The sequence below is a fragment of the Gorilla gorilla genome, chromosome 3, assembly GCF_029281585.2.
Source record: "Gorilla gorilla gorilla isolate KB3781 chromosome 3, NHGRI_mGorGor1-v2.1_pri, whole genome shotgun sequence".
NCBI lineage: Eukaryota > Metazoa > Chordata > Mammalia > Primates > Hominidae > Gorilla > Gorilla gorilla.
Window position 1 is genome coordinate 186,173,976 of NC_073227.2, and position 22,807 is coordinate 186,196,782.

Sequence of the window (22,807 nt, forward strand, 5' to 3'; positions counted from 1 at the left end):
TCTTCCTCATAACATATTTGTGAGAGTCATCTATGCTGTTGTGTATTTCAGTAGTCGTCCCTGTTTATTGATGAGTATTGCATTGTAAGGGTTTATTACAGTTTAGCATGTTAATGGATATGTGTCTCCTCTGACTAGAGACGGGATGGGATCCAGATCCAGATCCAGTGCTGCAAGCTGTAGGAGTGAAGGATGCAAGGGCAGGAACCAAGCTGTCATTAAAAAAGCCAGTAGAACACTTTCTTTACTCTGTCCATTATGTGTTAAAAATACTTGGTGTGGAAGTGTTCAGTAGTTCGTTCTGTTTGTGTCAACATTGTTTTATTATTTAAGTTTCCTGAGATCAGAGGAGCTTGTTGTCCATTAAGTTGTTCTAATATGATGATAGGTTAAAGCTGTGTGCCAAGTCCATTTAATTTTATAATACGATTGTTTGTTATAGCAAATACTTTAGAAATGTTAGTTATTTTTAAAGCCATTATTAGTCTTTATTATTACTGATTATAACATTTCATCATGTGGATTTATCATATTTTACTTAATTGTTGCCATATTGTTAGATCTTTAGTTGGTTCTGTTTTTTTTTCTACTAAGTAATGCTAAAGTAAAAGTCATTTACGTATCTTATTCCATTTTTTGGACTTTTTTCTCAAGGTAGATTTTCAGAAACATAATTTTAGGGTCAAATGTTTTAAACGTTTATATTTTTTGGTATCTATTGATCAATGTTCCTTATTTGTTTTCTAAGAGAGTTGATTAGTTTACAGTGACAGCAAACATATGCTAAGGGCCAAGGCTTACTGTACTTTAGTTTGAATATATATTGTCTGGAAACATTTTGTTGTTTGAATTGGGTGGTGCTAGAAAGAAAAGTAAAAAAATTTTGTATTGTAGTTATAAAATGCACTCTCATGGTTCTATATTTGTTTGATAACTAATGAGGCATCAAATACATTTATCATTTTTGTATGCTATGTTTCTTCTTTTGCAAATTTTCCCTGATTACATCTTTTATGTTGAGAATATTTGATCAAAAAAGGAAGCTACCTATATTGTGAATGATCTGGGATAAAACATCATCTTATGCGGGAGAGAGTAAATCTTGGTGTTCAATTCTCATTAGGTAGAATGTTCAATCCAAGAAAAAAAGCCCTGAGTCAGAGCTGATGTGCTACACGGTCATTGCCATGCATTGTGTTAAATCGTTGACTGACATTTAATTTTTCAATAACCCTGAAAGGTAGGTGGTGTCTTCATTATCCATTTGAGCCACTCTCAAATAAGTTGGACTTTTAAGAGAAACCTTGGGTTAAAAGTAGTAGAAGTAGCAACTGGAAAAAGGATAGTATAGGAGAGATGGCTTTCAGTCCGCCTGAGGCTGCTTTGCCCCCAAATTTCTCCTCTCCATACTACCTTTGCTTTTCTACTTCATTAATTATAACATTGGAAATGCCACCAATTGCAGTTGTATTCTGCTTAAGAGTCAACCTCTCTTAAAATGTTAAAAACCCCTAGAAGGGATTTATTCTGGAAGATCTTGTGTTATTAGCCATTAATATGAGCTAATCAGACAGTTTTTTTGTGGTGGGGGAGGTTGTTTTTGTTTTTTTAAACTCTGTGGGACATACCTATTTCTAGGGGTGGAGTGTTGGGAGGAGGCAGGCGAGGTTGCATGTGGGGTACAGGAAAGGAGGAGGAAGAAAGTTTCCTTCCTCTTTCTGGGATGTAGGGGGCTGGCCCGGTGCAGAGTTTTGACATAGGAAATGTTTGTCCTTGGCATCCTGCCATCTCCTTATTCATAGTTCTACATCTCAAAACCCTACTCCTTGGCCGCAAAACCCAGCCCTCTGCTATGTGCATCCAACCATGACTCTCCACCCAGATCTGCCTTTCTTGTCACTAAGCGTTTCATCTTCTAAACACATCACCCTTGCCTACTTTCTCCCCACAGTCCTCCCCAAGCTCCACCTTGCAGGATAGCTATGGCTAGCTGAGTCAAAAACAACAGCAACAACAAAAGCTGTCTTTTCATGCTTGCATGTTTTCTTAGATATTTAGAAGTTATATATAGAGAGAGCGATCGGACCCTTTGGTAGTCTCTTCCTAATAAACAAACTGCTAATGACTCAGGATTTAAAAGACATACTACATAAATTATTTCCCCCTATGGAATAAATACGCAAGCTGAAAATAAACTACAGATCCTAATAGCCAAGCAGAAGGAGTATACTTGTCTAAGCGAAACATCTTCTGTGTAATTTGGCTTGTCAAACAATGTGAAGTAGGATGAAAGCATCTTTAAAATGTGCAGCTGGTGTGAGAGTGTCACACAGATGCTAATTGTTTGGCTTGGGTGTCTTCCATTTCTCATGCTCTACAGTGTCTTCACTGATCAGTGGTGGCTTCTCCCCTCCGTTTCTTTGTTCATTGCAGAAAGCATCTCCACAGTAAAAAATATGCAGCCTTTTATTTGTCTCCATTGGTTGGAAATCAACATATACAAATAAAAAAGCTTTTTTCCCCTGTTTATCAAAATGACAACATTTTAAGTTAGATTTATTTAATCAGGGGCTATGTCCTTCTACTTCATGTTTCTCCAAACACTTAAAACTGTTGCTGTTCACCGAACAGGAAGAGTAACGTGTAGAGCCTGGTTACTGTTCTACAAAACACTGGCTTGATGATCAAAGGCCTTTCAGACTCCAAAGGCCTTTCAACACGCCAAAGTGAGGCAATCTCTAGTGAGTGGTGGGTAATATTTCCCGGAGAAGCCACAGTCCATATATAGCTCCCCTTAACCCTTGTTATATTTGCTAGCATTGTAGAGATCCAGAAAGACATTCCTTTACTTGCTTCTTCCTGACTTTCTTTTAAATAATATTTGACCATTTAAATGGTACATAGAAAATGCACCACTTAACAAATACATAAAATTTAACAAATATGTAAAAATAAATAGGAAATGTTCATATCACACCTAACCAGAGATAAAACGTATTAACAATTGTGGTATAGCCCTCTAATACTGTCTGTTGTTATGTACACATATGTTTACCCAAAAAAGGGGTCATACTGTAGATTCTTTTAGAAACTAGCTTTTTATACTAAATGTATTAGAAACATTTTTCCAAGTCATTAAATATTTGTCTACTATATCTCTTTTAAGAGCTGCAGAATATTCAATTTCATCGATATTATAGAATTGACTTTATTTTTCTCTTGTTATTGGACATTTAAGTTCTTCTCAATTTTTTATAATTTAAACAGCACTGTAATTAATAGTTCTTTAGCTAAGTATATTCACATTCGCAGTTTGTTCCATTGTGTAATATAACAGCTTGGGGTCCTTCTGCAAGCAAGGCTTATGTGCAGTTCATTTATTTGCGAAGTGATCCCAAGGAGCCACAGTGAGTGAATGGAGGACTTGAGCTGGAAAGGAGGGAAAACCGGTTCATAGGTGCAGTACAGATCTGGCCATAGCTACATGTGACAGGACCTTTGAAAGCCTTATAAAATATGTCTCAGAACTGTCTTCTAGGAGAATACCAGGGGGAAGTATTTCTCTTCCTTTGATGCATTCTCCACTAGTCAAGGGTGGTCCCACAGCATTATTTCCTGCATGCTTCCAGACTGTGTGGGTATGAGCCTAGTGCATCACTGAAGGCCTAGGACAGGAAGCCAGAGAGAGGTATGGCTGGGGGCTGGGGTGAGGCCCTGTTACGTTACATCTTCAGAAAGGTGGTCAAAGCCTGCTTGGGCCTGGTTGCTGCAGTGGTGGGTTGGGCAAGAAGTAAGGCTGAGAGGATTTGTAGTAGGCTACAAGAAGTGTCTGGTACATATACATTCCTAGAAACAGAGTTTGTAATTTTGTCTCAAAGGACATGCACAATTGTATCTCAAAATAGAAATACACATGGGAGTCATAAAATTATGTTCAGGTTGATTCATTTATGAGGTACACATTCTGAGACCTGAGGATGTGGCAGGGGGTAACAGACGTGATCCTACTGCCACAGAGCTTACATTCCTTTGCAGGAAGATAGTAAACATGGGAACAAATACATAACATCAGTGCTGACAGCAGTAGGTGCTGTGAAGCAAATGAAATGAAGCAGTGCTGTTAGTAGTGACTCTAAAGGGACTGAGCCCATGGTGAGAACACCAGGGTTCTCATGATTTTAGATGGCACACAGATAAACTGAGAGTGAAGAGACTCAGGGTTGGGTTGATGGAACAGAACTAAAGGAGAAGGATGTAGGAAGGAGGGGCGAGGGCCTCTTTACATTCACTGTCCGCTTTATATTTTTCCTAGAGGCAGATGTACCCAAGAGAGATATTTGGGCTTTTGGAGTGTGGCCTTCCCTCAGTGTATACACTATATGGAATTTAATCACTCTTAGATTCTTAGAAAATATTATTAACATTCAAAATATATATCAAATTATAATTGCTCCATCTTTGATGTTTTGGAATATACTTAAGGATCATAGAGTGCCTTGGGGTTATTTTTAATCAATCTCAGGGTTAACACTAGTGCAACTCTGCACTAAAGGGAAATTTCCATTAGATGGTGGCTGGGGGTTTATTGTATCAATGTAATTCTACTTCATATGAGAAGCAGCACTGTTCAACTGCTCCTTTGCTTTAGAGAGCTCAGAAAATAAGTTTCAAAGACATAAATTTATTCATTGGACGTTTTAGTTACAATGCCCAAGATATTTTTGTGACCTAAATAGCAAATTAAGAAATGACCTCTTTACATTGCTAGGTGTTTCTCACATTTGTTACCAATAGTACAATTTATCTACTTCAGTAGAAAGTAAGCCAAGGGATTATGATAGCTCCAGATTAAAGCACATTCTTCTTTTTCAGTGATATGTAAAACCACAGGATCAGAATTACATTAGATATTGAAAGATTAGAATATTAAATCTGATCTCCTAAATCAGGGTTTTCCAAATTCTGATCACTTGTGATCATTTGTGGGCCAGCTTCAGGATTTTGCTATATTCTACAAGTGCTGATGCTATTAAATTTTTAATGTTTTTCTCTACAGTGAGTCAATTTTTGCTTAAATAAGTTTACTTGAGAAGGAATGTTTGTATTATTGTATTATTGAAATAAATGGAAAATAACTTAAAAAATGTATTTCTTTTTTTTTTTTTTTTTTTTTTTTTTTTGAGACGGAGTCTGGCTCTGTCACCCAGGCTGGAGTGCAGTGGCGCAATCTCAGCTCACTGCAAGCTCTGCCTCCTGGATTCACGCCGTTCTCCTGCCTCAGCCTCCCGAGTAGCTGGGACTACAGGCGCCCGCCACCACGCCCGGCTAATTTTTTGTATTTTTAGTAGAGACGGGGTTTCACCATGTTAGCCAGGATGGTCTCGATCTCCTGACCTCGTGATCCGCCAGCCTCGGCCTCCCAAAGTGCTGGGATTACAGGCGTGAGCCACCGCGCCCGGCCTAAAAAATGTATTTCTAACTATGAACCTATATTCTTTTTTTTTTTTGAGATGGAGTCCCACTGTGTCACCCAGGCTGGAGTACAGTGGTCCGATCTCGGCTCACTGCAACCTCTGCCGCCTGGGTTCAAGCGATTCTCCTTCCTTAGCCTCTCAAGTAGCTGGGATTACAGGTGCGCACCACCATGCCCAGCTAATTTTTGTATTTTTAGTAGAAACGAGGTTTTGCTATGTTGGCCAGGCTGGTCTTGAACTCCTACTCCTGACCTCAAATGATCTGCCCACCTTAGCCTCCCAAAGCGCTGGGATTACAGGTGTGAGCCACCAAGCCTGCCCTGAACCTATATTCTTAACTATTAATGCAAGAAGTTTATCTGTATGTCATCTAAAATCATTATGCACATTTTGGTTAGTACTGCTTTCATAGCAGGCTTGGCCTGTCCCATACCAGGTGTGTGACCTTTAGCAAGTTACCCAACTTCTCCTACCCTCTGTATTCACTTGTGTATGATGGAGATAATGAGATATTATTGTCTGACAAGTGCTTAGCACAGTGCCTGATGTAGTAATTACTCAGTAAATGGAAGTAACTGCAATAATGCATTGTTGAAGTGCTTGTTGTCTTTATTATTCTTCATGAAAAGGACAGTGTTGGAGATTTAGAAATTATACAAATACTTCCATTCTGCACCTAAATTTGGGGTTGAAGGTATTAGAAGAAGTAGACCAAAGAGTTGACCAATTTGATTATATCCCTAGCTTTCCATGACTCGCTGTATGACTTGGTCAAGCCGTTTAACCCCTCGAGGGTGTGGTTTCTTCATCACACAAATTAGAAGGTTTGATTTGATTTGATCTCAAGACATTCAACTTGCAGGGTGACAGCTGTTTGAGTGGTTTTGATCATGGGATGTGGTTCATCTGAAGTCAGAGCATTTTAAATTTTGTTTTAAGTGGCTGTTTGACACACAAAATAAGCTAGGAGTTGATGTGGCCCCAGCTGTTTTCCTGTTTTCATTATGAGTGACTGATGGTCACCAGGCATCATGTTAGCAAGCTGGGTCAATTAGTAATTGCTTTTGAAGCTGTACATAATTAATTACATAATTATGAGCTATTGAAGTTTAGTCATAGTAAAACTACATCATAAAACCAAGGCAATTTCAAAAGATTTACTGACAAAAGAAAAATACGAACAAACTTTTTGTACATTTGACTTACATTTATTTTATGTTTAGTATATATTTGTCAAGCATGTAACCACGTTTCACTGTCATCAATAAAAATTATATGTGAATATAATCTAGCCACATGGACCACTGTTGAAATAACTTTTATATTTCTACCTAGATGACTTGTTATGCCCCTTCCAGATAGGAGAATCTACAATTTTATGAATTTCAGTCTCCTAATACGGTAGATCTGAACTTGGTAATGATTAAGTTGAAATCAATAAAGCAAAATGAAATTTTAAAAGCCTGCTACACACACATATATGTGTGTGTGTGGGGGGGGTGTATATGTTAGCATAATATACCAACGACTAATTTTTTTTTCACTCAGGAATATATTTTAGAAATTATCTCATTTATTAGTTTCCTCTTTCGTTTGAATGACTGCAATTGAATGGATGATTCCAATTATTTGATCAGTCTCCTTATGATGGACATTAAAGGCTTTTTTCTAACTTCTATTAGCCACAGTAATGCTGTAATGAATATCTTGTGCATGTGAGATTTTGTGCATATGTTAGCATATCTATAGGTTAAATTGCTGGGTCAGAGGACATGCGCGTTTGTAATTTTGAATTTGAAATAAACAAATTGTTCTTCATGGAGGTTGGACCAATATGTGCTTCCACCAACAATGTGTAAGTGAGCCTGTTTTCTGCCCAACCACTTTTTCCTCATCGTTCTGTGTGACCAAACAATTTAAGTATTATACTGTTTTCTCTAGGAAAATGCTAATTAGAGGGGTGATCATACTATTTGTGCAGATTTCACAGAGATTGAATTTTACACTGAAGACCACTTTCTAAACTATATGTAGAAATTTAATTTGCTGAATTAAATGGCTGTACTGTTAAGCATCTTGGAACGCACTTTATGTTGCTTCAGAGCGCAATTACACTGGCATGGAAAAACCTGCAATTTGAAAATTATCAACAAATTAAAGCCTTCTGTGGATATTCATTCTCATAACATAATGAAACCTACTATACATATCATGCAAAAAGTTTGGCTGTAACGTTATTTATACTTTATTTTCTCTTTTTATTTTTATTTTTTGAGATGGAGTCTCTCTGTCACCCAGGCTGGAGTGCGGTGGTGTGATCTCGGCTCATTGCAACCTCTGCCTCCAGGGTTCAAGTGATTCTCCTTCCTCAGCCTCCTGAGTAGCTGAGACTACAGGTGTGTGCCACTACACCCAGCTAATTTTTGTATTTTGAGTAGATTGGGCTTTCACCATGTTGGCCAGGTGGTCTCAAACTCCTGACCTCAAGTGATCCACCTGCCTCGGCCTCCTAAAGTGCTGGGATTGCAGGCGTGAGCCACCACGCCTGACCTATTTTTCTTAAACTCAGAAGGAAAAGGCCTTATGTCTAGATACTGTTTCTATTTTTTCTTGAGCCTTTAGGTTCAGGAGTTAAAGCTTCTGTGCTTCCTTTAAGAAGGTAAGAAGTTTGTTACAGAGAGATGTGAATGATGTCTTTCTTTTCCATGTTTAGGACTTACTCCATAGATTTAGGAAAGTCATAACATATAGTCATAAACCACTATTATTTTTCTGTCTTTGGGCTGCAGTGTGGCATATATGAAAGTCAATTTCTGAAGGAACTTAGATCTTTTTTTAATGCTAGTGTCTTTTCTAAAATTTACCATTGTTCGAATAGTTGAAGGTTTTTTTGTGGGGTTTCTTTGACTTTTATAAAGGATCACCAGAATTCGATAACCTTTTTTTGAAGTTTTTCTCCTTAATTTGACTTTCAAATATGGTCCTTTATATAGCACTGTAATAATTCACTTACAAGGAAAAATGTTTTTCTATTATTGACTTATTTGAAAAGCACTTGTAGTGTTGGATATAGTATTTATAGTGAAGATAGTGGTTCAATCCCACAGAATAACCTATAATTAATATAAAATTGCTTGGAGTTACTCAAAAATGCAAATTAAAAAGTTATTAGATAATCACCTATTACATTTTCCTTGTTAGCACATATATTACCTTCTAGAGAAACTGTCTGCTTATAGGTAGAGACTGTTGTTGAACTTTAAATTGTTCTACCCCGTAAGGAAAGCAGTTGTTATGATACTCATACAGTGGAAAAACAGGCCTTCAGCAAAATGAGGCTTTGTTGTGATATGGATTACTCTGGGGCCACTCCTTCCCCACAAATCACTGAAGCGCATGACTGCTTGAACTAAGAGAACAAAACCATTTTCATTGAATCATAGCACCCCCTAGCATCCTAATAATTTATGGGTTTTTGTTGTTGTTGTTTTGTTTTGTTTTGTTTTTGAGATGGGGTCTCACTCTGTCACCCAGGATGGAGTGCTGTGGGGTGATCACAGATTACTGCAGCCTCAACCTCTCAGGCTCAAGTGATCCTCCCACCTCAGCCTCCTGAGTAGCTGGCACTACAGTTGTGTGCCACCACACCAGGCTAATTTTTATATTTTTTGTAGAGATGAGGTCTTGCTATGTTGCCCAGCCTGGTCTCAAACTTCTGAACTCAAGCGATCCTCCTGTCTTGGCCTCCCAAAGTGCTGGGATTACAGGTGTGAGTCACCATGCCCAGCCAAGAATTTGTGTTTTTTGAAGTCAAAATAACATTTTGTTTATGCTTATAAAACAAACCATTAATCTTATAAGATCTGATATCTCATATTCTTCTGACCAAGGAGAAGAGGCCTTTGAAAGATTACATGGAAATTATGGGGAATGTGAAGAGTCATCATTGTTATTGAAAATAATTTTTATATTTGTTTTCTAGGGAATATGGGGGTATGGACGCAGATAATAAACTATGGCTGAACATCTTGTGTCCTATGTAGAAGTGGTCAAAGAGGCAGTGTTTTTCCACTCAAGTGCCTAAGAATATTGATGTGTGTGTTGCAGGTACTTCTCCCAGCAGCTGGTCTCTTACAGTTACAGGATGTGAAGAAGACTTGTTGTGAATTTTTGGAATCCCAGCTTCACCCTGTCAACTGCTTAGGAATCCGGGCTTTTGCTGATATGCATGCATGTACCGACCTTCTGAACAAGGCCAACACCTATGCAGGCAAGTGGAGTAGACCTCAGCTGAATTTGGGAGGAAACTGCTTGGTTTTTGATATGATTCCACAGTGGTCTCTGGAAAGTCATGTCATATTTCTGGATCTGGGCTTTATAAAAATACATTTAAAATCTTATAATGGTCACACTGCATAACTGAAGCATACTCATAAAATTCTGAACTTAAAAAGCAAGCAACTATAGATTGGGATTGGGCCTGAATAATAGAATAGCTAGGAATAGCTAGGTTTTTTTTTTTTTTTTTTTTTTTTTTGAGACGGAGTCTTGCCCTGTCACCCAGGCTGCGGTGTGGTGATGCAATCTTGGCTCATTGCAACCTCCACGTCCAGGGTTCAAGAAGAATAGCTGTATGTATTTTTCTTTCAAATTGTTAAATGAATAAGCATATGAGAAAGTGTATGCATGTGAAGTTATTTTAGCTCTGATTTTTTACATTCTTTTTTTTTTTTTTCATCCATGAAAACAATTTTGTGGCTTAAAAAAATCTTCAAAACAGTGAAATATAGATACATTTGGTGGAGTAGAAAAGTAGACCAATAGAAGCAGCCGACTCCTTGCATGCTGGTTCCATGGCCTACTGCTACTGCTGGCATTTCCCCGTGGCGGAGGGAGGGCCTGTTGCTGTTTTCAAGGAGCCCTTGCTTTAGCTGCTCTTCAGGCCCTTCAGACCCCTCATCTCTGCAGTTGGGGAGGAGACATTGTTATAGCTTTATATGCATACACATAGTTGACAAATGTAATCTATATTTTATTTGAGTTTATAAACAATTAAAAATATATATTAAAAGTGATTATTAGGAAATTTCTTTTTTTAGTTTCTTTATGCTTTCATTTAATGATTACATCCTTTTTTTTTTTATTCTAATAGCTTTAGGAGTACAAGTGGTTTTTGGTTACATGGGTGACTTGTATAGTCACGAGGTCTGGGATTTTAATGTACCCGTCACCTGAGTAGTAGACATTGTACTCTAATCGGTAGTTTTTCATCCATCACCATCCTCTCAACCTCCCCACTTCTGAGTCTCCCATGTCCATTATACCACTCTGTCTGCCTTTGCATACTGATAGCTTAGCTCCCACTTATAAGTGTGAACATGTAGTATTTGGTTTTCCATTCCTGAGTTACTTAACTTAGAATAATGGCCTCTGGTTTCATCCAAGTTGCTGCAAAAGACATTATTTCTTTCTTTTTTTATGGCAGAGTAGTATTCCATCATATATACACACACACACACACACACACACGTACGTATATACACATGTATATATGTACACACATGTATATACATATATGTCTACATACGTATATGTATGTGTGTATATGTGTGTGTGTATATGTGTGTGTGTGTATATATATGTATATATGTGTGTATATATATATATATATATATACACACACATAACATTTTCTTTATCCACTCATTGGCTGATGGGCACTTAGGTTGATTCCATATCTTTGCAATTGTGAATTGTACTGTGATAAACATACACATCTGGGTGTCTTTTTGATTTAATGATTTCTTTTCCTTTAGGTAGATACTCGGTAGTGAAATTGCTGGATTGGATTTTAATTTCTTTGAGGAATCTCCAGACTGTTTTCCATAGAGGTTGTACGAATTTACATTCCCACCAGCAGCATATAAGCGTTCCCGTTTCACCACATCCACACCAACATCTATTGTTTTTTCACTTTTAATAATAGCTATTCTGGTTAGGGCAAGGTGGTATCTCGCTGAGGTTTTAATTTGCATTTTCCTGATGATTAGTGATGTTCAGCATTTCTTTCATGTTTGTTGACCATTTGTATATCTTCTTTTTAAGAAATATCTGTTCATGTCATTTGCCCACTGTTTAATGGGATTATTTGATTTTTTCTTGCTGACTTGTTTGAGTTCCTTTTAGATTCTGGATATTAGTCCTTTGTCAGAGGCATAGTTTGCAAATATTTCCTCCCATTCTATAGGTTGTGTGTTTACTCTGGTGATTATTTCTTTGGTCTTGTGGAAGTTTTTTTTGTTTAATTAGGTCCCATTTATTTATTTTTGTGTTTGTCACATTTGCATTTGGGGTCTTTGTCATAAATTTTTTGTTTTGGCCAATGCCCAGAAGTTTTTCCTAAGTTTTCTTCTAGAATTTTGATGGTTTCAGATCTTAGATTTAAGTCTTTAATCCATCTTGGGTTAATTTTTATATATGGTGAGAGATACGGATCTCTCACCATATATAAAATGTGTACATGAGCACAACGTGATGGTTTCCAGCTTCATCCATGTCCCTGCGAAGGACATGAACTCATCCTTTTTTAATGGTTACATAGTATTCCATGGTGTATATGTGCCACATTTTCTTAATCCAGTCTATCACTGATGGACATTGGGAGGTTCCAAGTCTTTGCTATTGTGAATAGTGTCGCAATAAACATGTGTGTGTGTGTCTTTATAGTAGTATGACATATAATGCTTTGGGTATATACCCAGTAATGGGATTGCTGGGTCAAATGGTATTTGTAGTTTTAGATCTTTGAGGAATTGCCACACTGTCTTCCACGATGGTTGAACTAATTTACACTCCCACCAACAGTGTAAAGGCATTCCTATTTCTCCGCATCCTCTCCAGCTCCTGTTGTTTTCTGACTTTTTAATGATCGCCATTCTAACTGGCCTGAGATGGTATCTCATTGTGGTTTTGATTTGCATTTCTCCGATGACCAGTGATGATGAGCATTTTTTATATGTCTGTTGGCTGCATAAATGTCTTCTTTTGAGAAGTGTCTGTTTATATCCTTTGTCCACTTTTTAATGGGGTTGTTTGTTTTTTTCTTGTAAATTTGTTTAAGTTCTTGTAGAGTCTGAATATTAGCCCTTTGTCAGATGGGTAGGTTGCAAAAATTTTCTCCCATTCTGTAAGTTGCCTCTTCACTCTGATGATAGTTTCTTTTGCTGTGCAGAAGCGCTTTAGTTTAATTAGATCCCATTTGTCAATTTTGGCTTTTGTTGCCATTGCTTTTGGTGTTTTAGTCATGATGTCTTTGCCCATGCCTATGTCCTCAGTGGTATTGCCTAGGTTTTCTTCTGGGGTTTTTATGGTTTTAGGTCTAACATTTAAGTCTTTAACTCAAGATGAGTTAATTTTTTATATGGTGTAAGGAAGGGATCCAGTTTCAGCTTTCTGCATATGGCTAGCCTGTTTTCCCAGCACCATTTATTAAATAGGGCATCCTTTCCCCATTGCTTGTTTTTGTCAAGTTTGTCAAAGATCAGATGGTTTTAGAGGTGTGGTGTTATTTCTGAGGCCTCTGTTCTGTTCCATTGGTCTATATCTCTGTTTTGGTACCAGTACCATGCTGTTTTGGTTACTGTAGCCTTGTGGTATACTTTGAAGTCAGGTAGCGTGATGCCTCCAGCTTTGTTCTTTTTGCTTAGGATTGTCTTGGCTATGTGGGCTCTTTTTTGTTTCCATATGAAATTTAAAGTAGTTTTTTCCAATTCTGTGAAGAAAGTCAGTGGTAGCCTGATGGGGATAGCATTGAATCTATAAATTACCTTGGGCAGTATGGCCATTTTCAAGATATTGATTCTTCCTATCCATGAGCATGGAATGTTCTTCCATTTGTTTGTGTCCTCTTTTATTTTTTTGAGCAGTGGTTTGTAGTTCTCCTTGAAGAGGTCCTTCATATCCCTTGTAAGTTGTATTCCTAGGTATTTTATTCTCTTTTTAGCAATTGTGAATGGGAGTTTGCTCATGATTTGGCTCTCTGTTTGTCTATTATTGGTGTATAGGAATGCTTGTGATTTTTGGACATTGATTTTGTATCCTGAGACTTTGCTGAAGTTGCTTATCAGCTTAAGGATATTTTGGGCTGAGACAATGGGGTTTCTAAATATACAATCATGTTATCTGCAAACAGAGATAATTTGACTTCCTCTCTTCCTAACTGAATACTCTTTATTTCTGTCTCTTGCCTGATTGCCCTAGCCAGAACTTCCAACACTATGTTGAATAGGAGTGGTGAGAGAGGGCATCCTTGTCCTGTGCTGGTTTTCAAAGGGAATGCTTCCAGTTTTTGCCCATTCAGTATGATATTGGCTGTGGGTTTGTCATAAATAGCTCTTAGTATTTTGAGATACGTTCCATCAATACCTAGTTTATTGAGAGTTTTTAGCATGAAGGGCTGTTGAATTTTGTCAAAGGCCTTTTCTGCATCTATTGGGATAATCATGTGGTTTTTGTCATTGGTTCTGTTTATGTGATGGTTTACGTTTATATATTTGCGTGCATTGAACCAGCCTTGCATCCCAGGGATGAAGCTGACTTGATCATGGTGGATAAGCTTTTTGATGTGCTGCTGGATTTGGTTTGCCAGTATTTTATTGAGGATTTTTGCATCGATGTTCATCAGGGATATTGGCCTAAAATTCTCTTTTTTGTTGTGTCTCTGCCAGGCTTTGGTATCAGTATGATGCTGGCCTCATAAATGAGTTAGGGAGGATTCCCTCTTTTTATATTGATTGGAATAGTTTCAGAAGGAATGGTATCAGCTCCTCTTTGTACCTCTGTTAGAATTTGGCTGTGAATCCATCTGGTCCTGTACTTTTTTTGGTTAATAGGCTATTAATGATTGCCTCAATTTCAGAACCTGTTACTGGTCTATTCAGAGATTCAACTTCTTCCTGGTTTAGTCTTGGGAGGGTGTATGTGTCCAGGAATTTATCCATTTCTTCTAGATTTTCTGGTTTATTTGCATAGAGGAATTTATAGTATTCTTTCATGGTGGTTTGTATTGCTGTGGGATTGGTGGTGATATCCCCGTTACCATTTTTTTATTGCATCTATTTGATTCTTCTCTCTTTTCTTCTTTATTAGTCTTGCTAGCAGTCTATCAATTTTGTTGATCTTTTTAAAAAACCACCTCCTGGATTCATTGATTTTTTGAAGGGTTATTTGTGTCTCTATCTCCTTCAGTTCTGCTCTGATCTTAGTTATTTCTTGTCTTCTGCTAGCTTTTGAATGTGTTTGCTCTTGCTTCTCTAGTTCTTTTAATTGTGATGTTAGGGTGTTGATTTTAGATCTTTTCTGCTTTCTCTTGTGGGCATTTAGCGCTGTAAATTTCCCGCTACACACCGCTTTAAATGTGTCCCAGAGATTCTGGTACATTCTGTCTTCGTTCTCAGTGACTTCAAAGAACATCTTTATTTCTGCCTTCATTTCGTGGTGTACCCAGTAGTCATTCAGGAGCAGGTTGCTCAGTTTCCATGTAGCTGTGCGGTTTTGAGTGAATTTCTTAATCCTGAGTTCTAATTTGATTGCACTGTGGTCTGAGAGACAGTTTGTTGTGATTTCTGTTCTTCTACATTTGCTGAGTAGTGCTTTACTTCCAATTATGTGGTCAATTTTAGAATAAGTGCGATGTGGTGCTGAGAAGAATGTATATTCTGTTGATTTGGGGTGGAGAGTTCTGTAGATGTCTATTAGGTCTGCTTGGTCCAGAGCTGAGTTCAAGTCCTGGATATCCTTGTTATTAACCTTCTGTCTCGTTGATCTGTCTAATATTGACAGTGGGGTGTTAAAGTCTCCCATTATTATTGTGTGGGAGTCTAAGTCTCTTTGTAGGTCTCTAAGGACTTGCTTTATGAATCTGGGTGCTCCTGTACATAAATATTTAGGATAGTTAGCTATTCTTGTTGAATTGATCCCTTTACCATTATGTAATGGCCTTCTTTGTCTCTTTTGATCTTTGTTGGTTTAAAGTCTGTTTTATCAGAGACTAGGATTGCAACCCCTGCTTTTTTTTTTGTTTTCCATTTGCTTGGTAGATCTTCCTCCATCCCTTTATTTTGAGCCTGTGTGTGTCTTTGCATGTGAGATGGGTCTCGTGAATGCAGCACACTGATGGGTCTTGACTCTTTATCCAATTTACCAGCCTGTGTCTTTTAACTGGGGCATTTAGCCCATTTACATTTAAGGTTAATGTTGTTATGTGTGAATTTGATCCTTTCATTATGATGTTAGCTGGTTATTTTGCCTGTTAATTGATGCAGTTTCTTCATAGCATCCATGGTCTTTACAATTTGGTATGTTTTTGCAGTGGCTGGTACCGGTTGTTCCTTTCCATGTTTAGTGCTTCCTTCAGGAGCTCTCTTGTAAGGCAGGCCTGGTGGTGACAAATTCTCTCGGCATTTGCTTGTCTGTAAAGGATTTTATTTCTCCTTTACTTATGAAGCTTAGTTTGGCTGGATATGAAATTCTGGGTGGAAAATCCTTTTCTTTAAGAATGTCAAATATTGGCCCCACTCTCTTCTGGCTTGTAGGGTTTCTGCCGAGAGATCTGCTGTTAGTCTGATGGGCTTCCCTTTGTGGGTAACCCGACCTTTCTCTCTGGCTGCCCTTAACATTTTTTCCTTCATTTCAACCTTGGTGAATCTGACAATTATGTGTCTTGGGGTTGCTCTTCTTGAGGATTATCTTTGTCTTTGTGGTGTTCTCTATATTTCCTGAATTTGAATGTTGGCCTGCCTTGCTAGGTTAGGGAAGTTCTCCTGGATAATATCCTGAAGAGTGTTTTCTAACTTGGTTCCATTCTCCCCATAACTCTCCGGTACACCAATCAAACGTATATTTGGTCTTTTCACATAATCCCATATTTCTTGGAGGCTTTGTTCATTTCTTTTCACTCTTTTTTCTCTAATCTTGTCTTCTTGCTTTATTTCATTAATTTGATCTTCAATCAGTGATATCCTTTCTTCCACTTGATCGAATCGGCTATTGACGCTTGTGCATGTGTCACAAAGTTCTCTTGCTGTGGTTTTCAGCTCCATCAGGTCATTTAAGGTCTTCTCTACACTGTTTATTCTAGTTAGCCATTCGTCTAACCTTTTTTCAAGGTTTTTAGCTTTCTTGTGATGGGTTAGAACATGCTCCTTTAGCTCAGAGAAGTTTGTTATTACCAGCCTTCTGAAGCCTACTTCTGTCAATTTGGCAAACTCATTCTCCATCCAGTTTTGTTCCCTTGCTGCCGAGGAGCTGCGATCCTTTGAAGGAGAAGAGATGCTCTGGTTTTTGGAATTTTCAGCTTTTCTGCTCTGGTTTCTCCCCATCTTTGTGGTTTTAACTACCTTTTGTCTTTGATGTTGGGGACCTGCAGATGGGGTTTTGGTGTGGATGTCCTTTTTGTTGATGCTGATGCCATTCCTTTCTGTTTGTTAGTTTTCCTTCTAACAGGCCCCTCAGCTGCAGGTCTGTTGGAGTTTGCTGGAGGTCCACTTCAGACCCTGTTTGCCTGGATATCACCAGCAGAGGCTGCAGAATAGCAGATGTTGCTGCCTGATCCTCCCTCTGGAAGCTTCATCCCAGAGGGGCACCCACCTGTTTGAGGTGTCTGTCATCCCCTACTGGGAGGTGTCTCCCAGTCAGGCTACACAGGAGTCAGGGACCCACTTGAGGAGGCAGTTTGTCCCTTCTCGGAGCTCAAACGCCATGCTGAGAGAACCACTGCTCTCTTCAGAGATGTCAAACAGGGACATTTAAGTCTGCAGAAGCTGTCTGCTGCCTTTTGTTCTCCCCAATTTATGTTTTTGTATGCTTTGTCGAAGATCAGTTGTTTGTAAATATTTACTTTATTTCTGGGTTCTCTATTCTGTTCCATTGGTCTACATATCTACTTATATGCCAGTGCCATACTGTTCTGGTTATGATACCCTTATATTAGTATAATTTGAAGTCAGGTAATGTCATGCCTCTAGATTTGTTCTTTTTGCTTAGGATTACATTGGCTATTTGGGCCTTTTTAAAAAAATTCCATATGCATTTTAGGATTTTTTTTTTTCTAATTCTGTGAAGAGTGATGGCATTTTGATAGGAATTGCATTGACTCTGTAGATTGCTTTGGACAGTATGGTCATTTTCATGGTATTAATTCTTCTAATCTATGAACATGGGATGTATTTCCATTTGTTTGTATCATCTATGATTTCTTTAAGCAGTGTTTTGTAGTTCTGCTTGTAGAGTTCTTCACCTCCTTGGTTAAATATATTCCTAAGTATTTTATTTTATTTTGTAGCTATTATAAAAGGGATTGAGTTCTTAATTTGATTCTCACCTTGGTCATTGTTCGTGTGAAGCAGTGCTACTGATTTATGTACATTGATTTTGTAACCTGAGGCTTTACTGAATTCATTTATCAAAGCTAGGCGCCTTTTGGAGGAGTCTTTAGGGCTTTCTAGGTTTAAGATCATATCATCAGCAAACAGAGATAGTTTGACTTTCTCTTTTCCAATTTGGATGCCCTTTATTTCTTTCTTTTGCCTGATTACTCTGTCTGGGACTTACGGAAGTTGCTAATTTGTTTTTAAACCATATTTCTGGAAGATAAATCTGGTAGAAGTTACAGTCCACCAACTGCCTGCAAGACTCTGCTTTGCATCTATGAGACTCAATAGGAATAGTTCCGATGGAAGCTCCTGTGTTCACTGCTCCTTTAATAGACTCTAGAACTGTAACTTCCCCAGATTTCAAATGCAAGAGCCTTTTGTCTAAACTGCTTCAGTGTGCTTACTCTGATGAGTAAGGAAGCTTTTGGTACATAGATCTGGGTAAGGGAGAATGCATGTGTGTATATATATGTGTGTCTCTGCCTGCACAGAGCATTGGAGAGTAGTAGTCCTAGAATCCCTATTTCATTTACCAAATAAATAATGGTTCAAAGTGGTTAGTTGAAAAAACAAAAACCACAGTGCTTCACTAAATCACAGTAGGTCCAATAAATTTAGACCTTGTTGATTTCTATTGGGTGGCCTGATGGCCTAACTGCCCTTTAGAAAATTATTTCAGTGAAAAAATGTGATCTGAGTTCTAGGAAGCCAATTTACAGATGAGCTTTTAGAACACAACCCTTCTGTAAGTTGGGGAATGCCTGTAGTGTGTAACACTATTCATGCAGCACTTTTGAATAGAATGAAGCATTTTATGAAAAACCAAAGACAAATATGAATTTATTGGTGTATTCCAATGCAAGCAATTCTGTTCAACTAAGTAGAAAATATTACGTCTAAATTCAGATTCCATTAACTGCTAGACTTAATGCACCTGTTATAAGTGACTTCTATTAGGAAAACCAAGAAGGCTTTCGTATTTTTAGATATTTTTTGCTGCATGAAACAATCACTATTTAACCTTTTATCTTTCCTGGGCTGCCAGTTTTCTCTATAGTGATTGATAAATGTTACTGACTGCTAATGGGGAGAGGAGGGTCAGTGCCTGGGGAGAGAATGAATAAAGTAGGATTAATGCACAGGATATCCAAACATAGTTCATAGATGTACTAGAACTCTTAGTTTTGCTTATATCAGAAGCAACTCATTTACTGTGTTTTTAGGAGATCATTAGATTTTTAAAAATCTTTCTCATTTAAAATCTTAAATTTATTCTAGTATACTACAAAATATAAAAAATTTTCCACCAGAATTAGAACACTTCTGTTTTCTTAGTTTGTAGAGTCCTCCTTTGTAATTATGCCAAGAATTTTTCATGAAACATTATTCACTTTCAGTTAAATTATAAAGAAGCATTGATTCTTCATTTTTAATGCACTATATTTTGCATCTGAATCTAGCTTTAAAGGATGTACTGCTTTTATACCATGCTTCTGAATCTTGTATTTGCTTGAGTTTCTTAGGTTTTAGGTAACATTTTAAAACATCTTTCATTATGAAAAATTGCAAGCATGTACAAGAATAGAATAGTACTCATGATCCAACTTCAACAGTTGTCAACTCAGGGACAATTTTGTTTTAATTATAACCTTCATTACTCCCCTTCCCTTTTTTTTATATGCAAACATTTTACTGAAGTCTAATGTACATATAGAAAAGTACACAAATCACGTCTACAGCTTGAGGAATTTTATACATCCTGTTGTATTATCTTGAAGCAATTGTCATGCTTTACCTATGTATTTCATCCTTATATTTTAAACAAACACCATTACAAAGACCATGCTTGTATAATGAAGCTATTTCCATATCTTTTGTGTATTGATAACTAGTTGCAACAAACTTTCCAAAATAATCCAGAATAATACTATAAAACAGTTTGATATGGTTTGGCTATGTCCCCACCCAGATCTCATCTTGAATTCCCATGTGTGGTGGGAAGGACCCAGCGGGAAGTAGTTGAATCATGGGGGCAGGTCTTTCTTTGCTGTTCTTGTGATAGTAAGTCTCACAGGATCTGATGGTTTTAAAAATGGGAGTTTCCCTGCACAAGCTCTCTCTCTTTGCCTGCTGCCATCCATGTAAGACATGACTTGCTCCTCCTTGCCTTCCACCATCATTGTAAGGCCTCCCCAGCCATGTGGAACTATAAGTCCATTAAACCTCTTTCTTTTGTAAATTGCCTAGTCTTGCATATGTCTTTATCAGCAGCATGAAAACAGACTAATACACAATTGTTCCTCATAGTGAAACTATCTGATTGTTGTTGACATTTTAAGCAAATAGAAGGTGGGGAGATAAGGAGTCCATGCAGTAAGATGTCTGTAGCTCCTTTTCTACCATAAACAAATAATTGTTGTTTAGGTGATTTGTCTTTAAAGCACTCTATTTGTCCAGAAAATTTACCCAAACCTTCAAATTACTTTCAAGTCAAATCACATAGCTTGTGAAGAACTCCAAGAGGGTGACAGGACACAGTGGCAGTAAAGTTAATATTTTTCTTTTTCTTTTTCTTTTCCCTGTCATAGGCAGTAGGACTTGTGACAGGCTTTGCTAGGTAGGAAAGAAAAGAAGGAAGGGAAGAAATAAATAGCAATAGATGACTCAATACATACATACATATATACATGTAAAGCAGAAGGGAGGAGAAAGAAGCTGAGGGAAAAAAGGATGGATAAGGAGAGAAAGCCTGCAGGACCTCGGGGTATTATCTGGTCCATGGTGTGACTGCACATAAGAAGAGCACTCTCGGGCCAGGCGCAGTGGCTCATGCCTGTAATCCCAGCACTTTGGGAGGCTGAGGCAGGCAGATCATGAGGTCAGGAGATCGAGACCATCCTGGCTAACATGGTGAAACCCTGTCTCTACTAAAAATACAAACAATTAGCCAGGCGTGGTTGCAGGAGCCTGTAGTCCCAGCTATTCGGGAGGCTGAGGCAGGAGAATGGCCTGAACCCGGGAGGCGGAGCTTGCAGTGAGCAGAGATCGCACCACTGCACTCCAGCCTGGGTGACAGAGTGAGACTCTGTCTCAAAAAAAAAAAAAAATAAAAAAATAAGGAAGAGCACTCCCTATCCTTTGAAAACTCACTGGAGATTCTGGACGTAAGAACTGCTTCATTTCTTTCTCTTGCCCATTGGAAACAAGCTTTCTAGAATACATTATAATTAAATTAAATTGTACAGGTATAATGAAAAAATTAACAGTGTTCCATGGAGATCTCTTCCATGAACTCATGCTTATTTTTAATAACATCAGTATCTTTAGGGAAAGTAAAAATGTGAGCAACCAAATGGGTAGGTTAGAGAGTGAGAGCAGGGGAGGATGTGAAATCCTCGCTGCTCACCCTGAGATGCTCTCGTGGCTTCAGCAGCGTGGCGCTGGCAGTGACAGCCTGTTGCACTGACCACCCTGCTTCTCCAAGGCGTGGAGTGACAGCTCAGTGTGACCAGACCACCCAGGTTAAATGGCCTGCGTGCTGAGGCATGGTGTTCTGGACTATGGTCAGCCTTCGTTACACTCCTGAAAGACTTATTTTATTTTATTTTATTTTATTTTAGCTTAAAAAGCTGTATGAAATTATTTTTTGTATCATGTCTAAAAATGAAATTTTTCTCAGTTAACCCCAAGTGTACTAACTTATTCAGAGAGTGCTGGTTTGTGGACTCTTCTCATGTTTGTTGGGTGGTATCTATATTTTAACCATTTCTCAAATCATTAGCACCTTTATTTTTAGCATTTTTGGCAGGCCAAAAATATAGAGGAGATAAAAATTGAACTCATCGGTTTAGATGCATTTTAATAGTTCTAGCAAAAGACTCTTTGGAAATTGGATTTTAATTATAACTTGAAATATGAATTTTATTCAGTATTTCTTATTGATAGCCAAGCACATTTAAGGGGAAAAAAATTGTTTCAGATTTTTAGTCATTCCTATACCTCACCACTTCCCATACTGAAAATTTGAGAAACTACTTAGTACTAGTTCTAACTGATCTTTGGGGAAGTTCGTGGTATCATTTTCTTTTTCTTTTTTAAAATAGAGACGGGCTCTTGCTGTGTTGCCCAGGTTGTGCTCGAACTCCTGGCCTTAAGCAGTCCTCCTGCCTTGGCTTCCCAGAGTCTGGATTACAGGCATGAGCTACCACACCCAGCCTGACTACCATTTTCAAGCTAGAGCTGTAGCTGAAATTCTGGGCTTGGTAAGCACTCAGCATTCGTCAGTAACAGGACTACCTATGGAGAATTCCTTCAGAGCTGGGCATGGTGGCCCACACCTGCAATCCCAGCACTTTGGGAGGCTGAGATGGGCAGATTGCTTGAGGCCTGGAGTTCGAGACCAGCCTGGCCAACATGGTGAAACCTGGTCTCTACTAAAAATACAAAAAAAAAAAAGAGCCAGGCATGGTGGCATGTGCCTGTAGTCCCAGCTATTTGGGAGGCTGAGGCAGGCGAATAACATTAACTCAGGAGGCAGAGGTTGCAATGAGCTGAGATCGCACCACTGCACTGTAGCCTGGGCGACAGAGAGACTCCATCTCAACAATAACAACAACAAAAAAGAAGTCCTCCAGTTACTGATATGCTTTCATTTTATTTTCCATTATTTGGCTCTTAACTCTGTTATTAGTTTATATATCCCAGGCCCCGGCGGTAGTAACTACTTTACCCAGGCCTGTTCAGGCACCCCTCACTGTCCAGCTTCTGTCCTTTCCACTAGGCCTATAAAATGATCAAAACTTTTTTATATGCGCAAGTATTTTCATGTGTGTCCCCTCTGTCTTTGTCATAAATGAAACTTTGTGTTTCCCCCAAACCTGTATGTCGTGAGCAGACTTCTCG

At 38.3% G+C, this 22,807-nt stretch overlaps 1 protein-coding gene across 7 annotated transcripts in view; it reads left to right on the forward strand.

Moving 5' to 3' along the window:
- Positions 1–22,807, forward strand: part of KLHL2 (kelch like family member 2) — a 115,172-nt gene that overhangs the window by 45,698 nt on the left and 46,667 nt on the right. For all 7 annotated transcript variants that reach the window (XR_010133531.1, XM_055384706.2, XM_055384708.2 and 4 more), the window contains one exon: positions 9,582–9,744. Coding sequence is in view for 6 of the 7 variants with exons in the window: in XM_055384706.2 (XP_055240681.1) it covers positions 9,582–9,744 (163 nt within the window). In the remaining variant the exon portion in view is untranslated. The remainder of the gene's footprint in view (positions 1–9,581; positions 9,745–22,807) is intronic.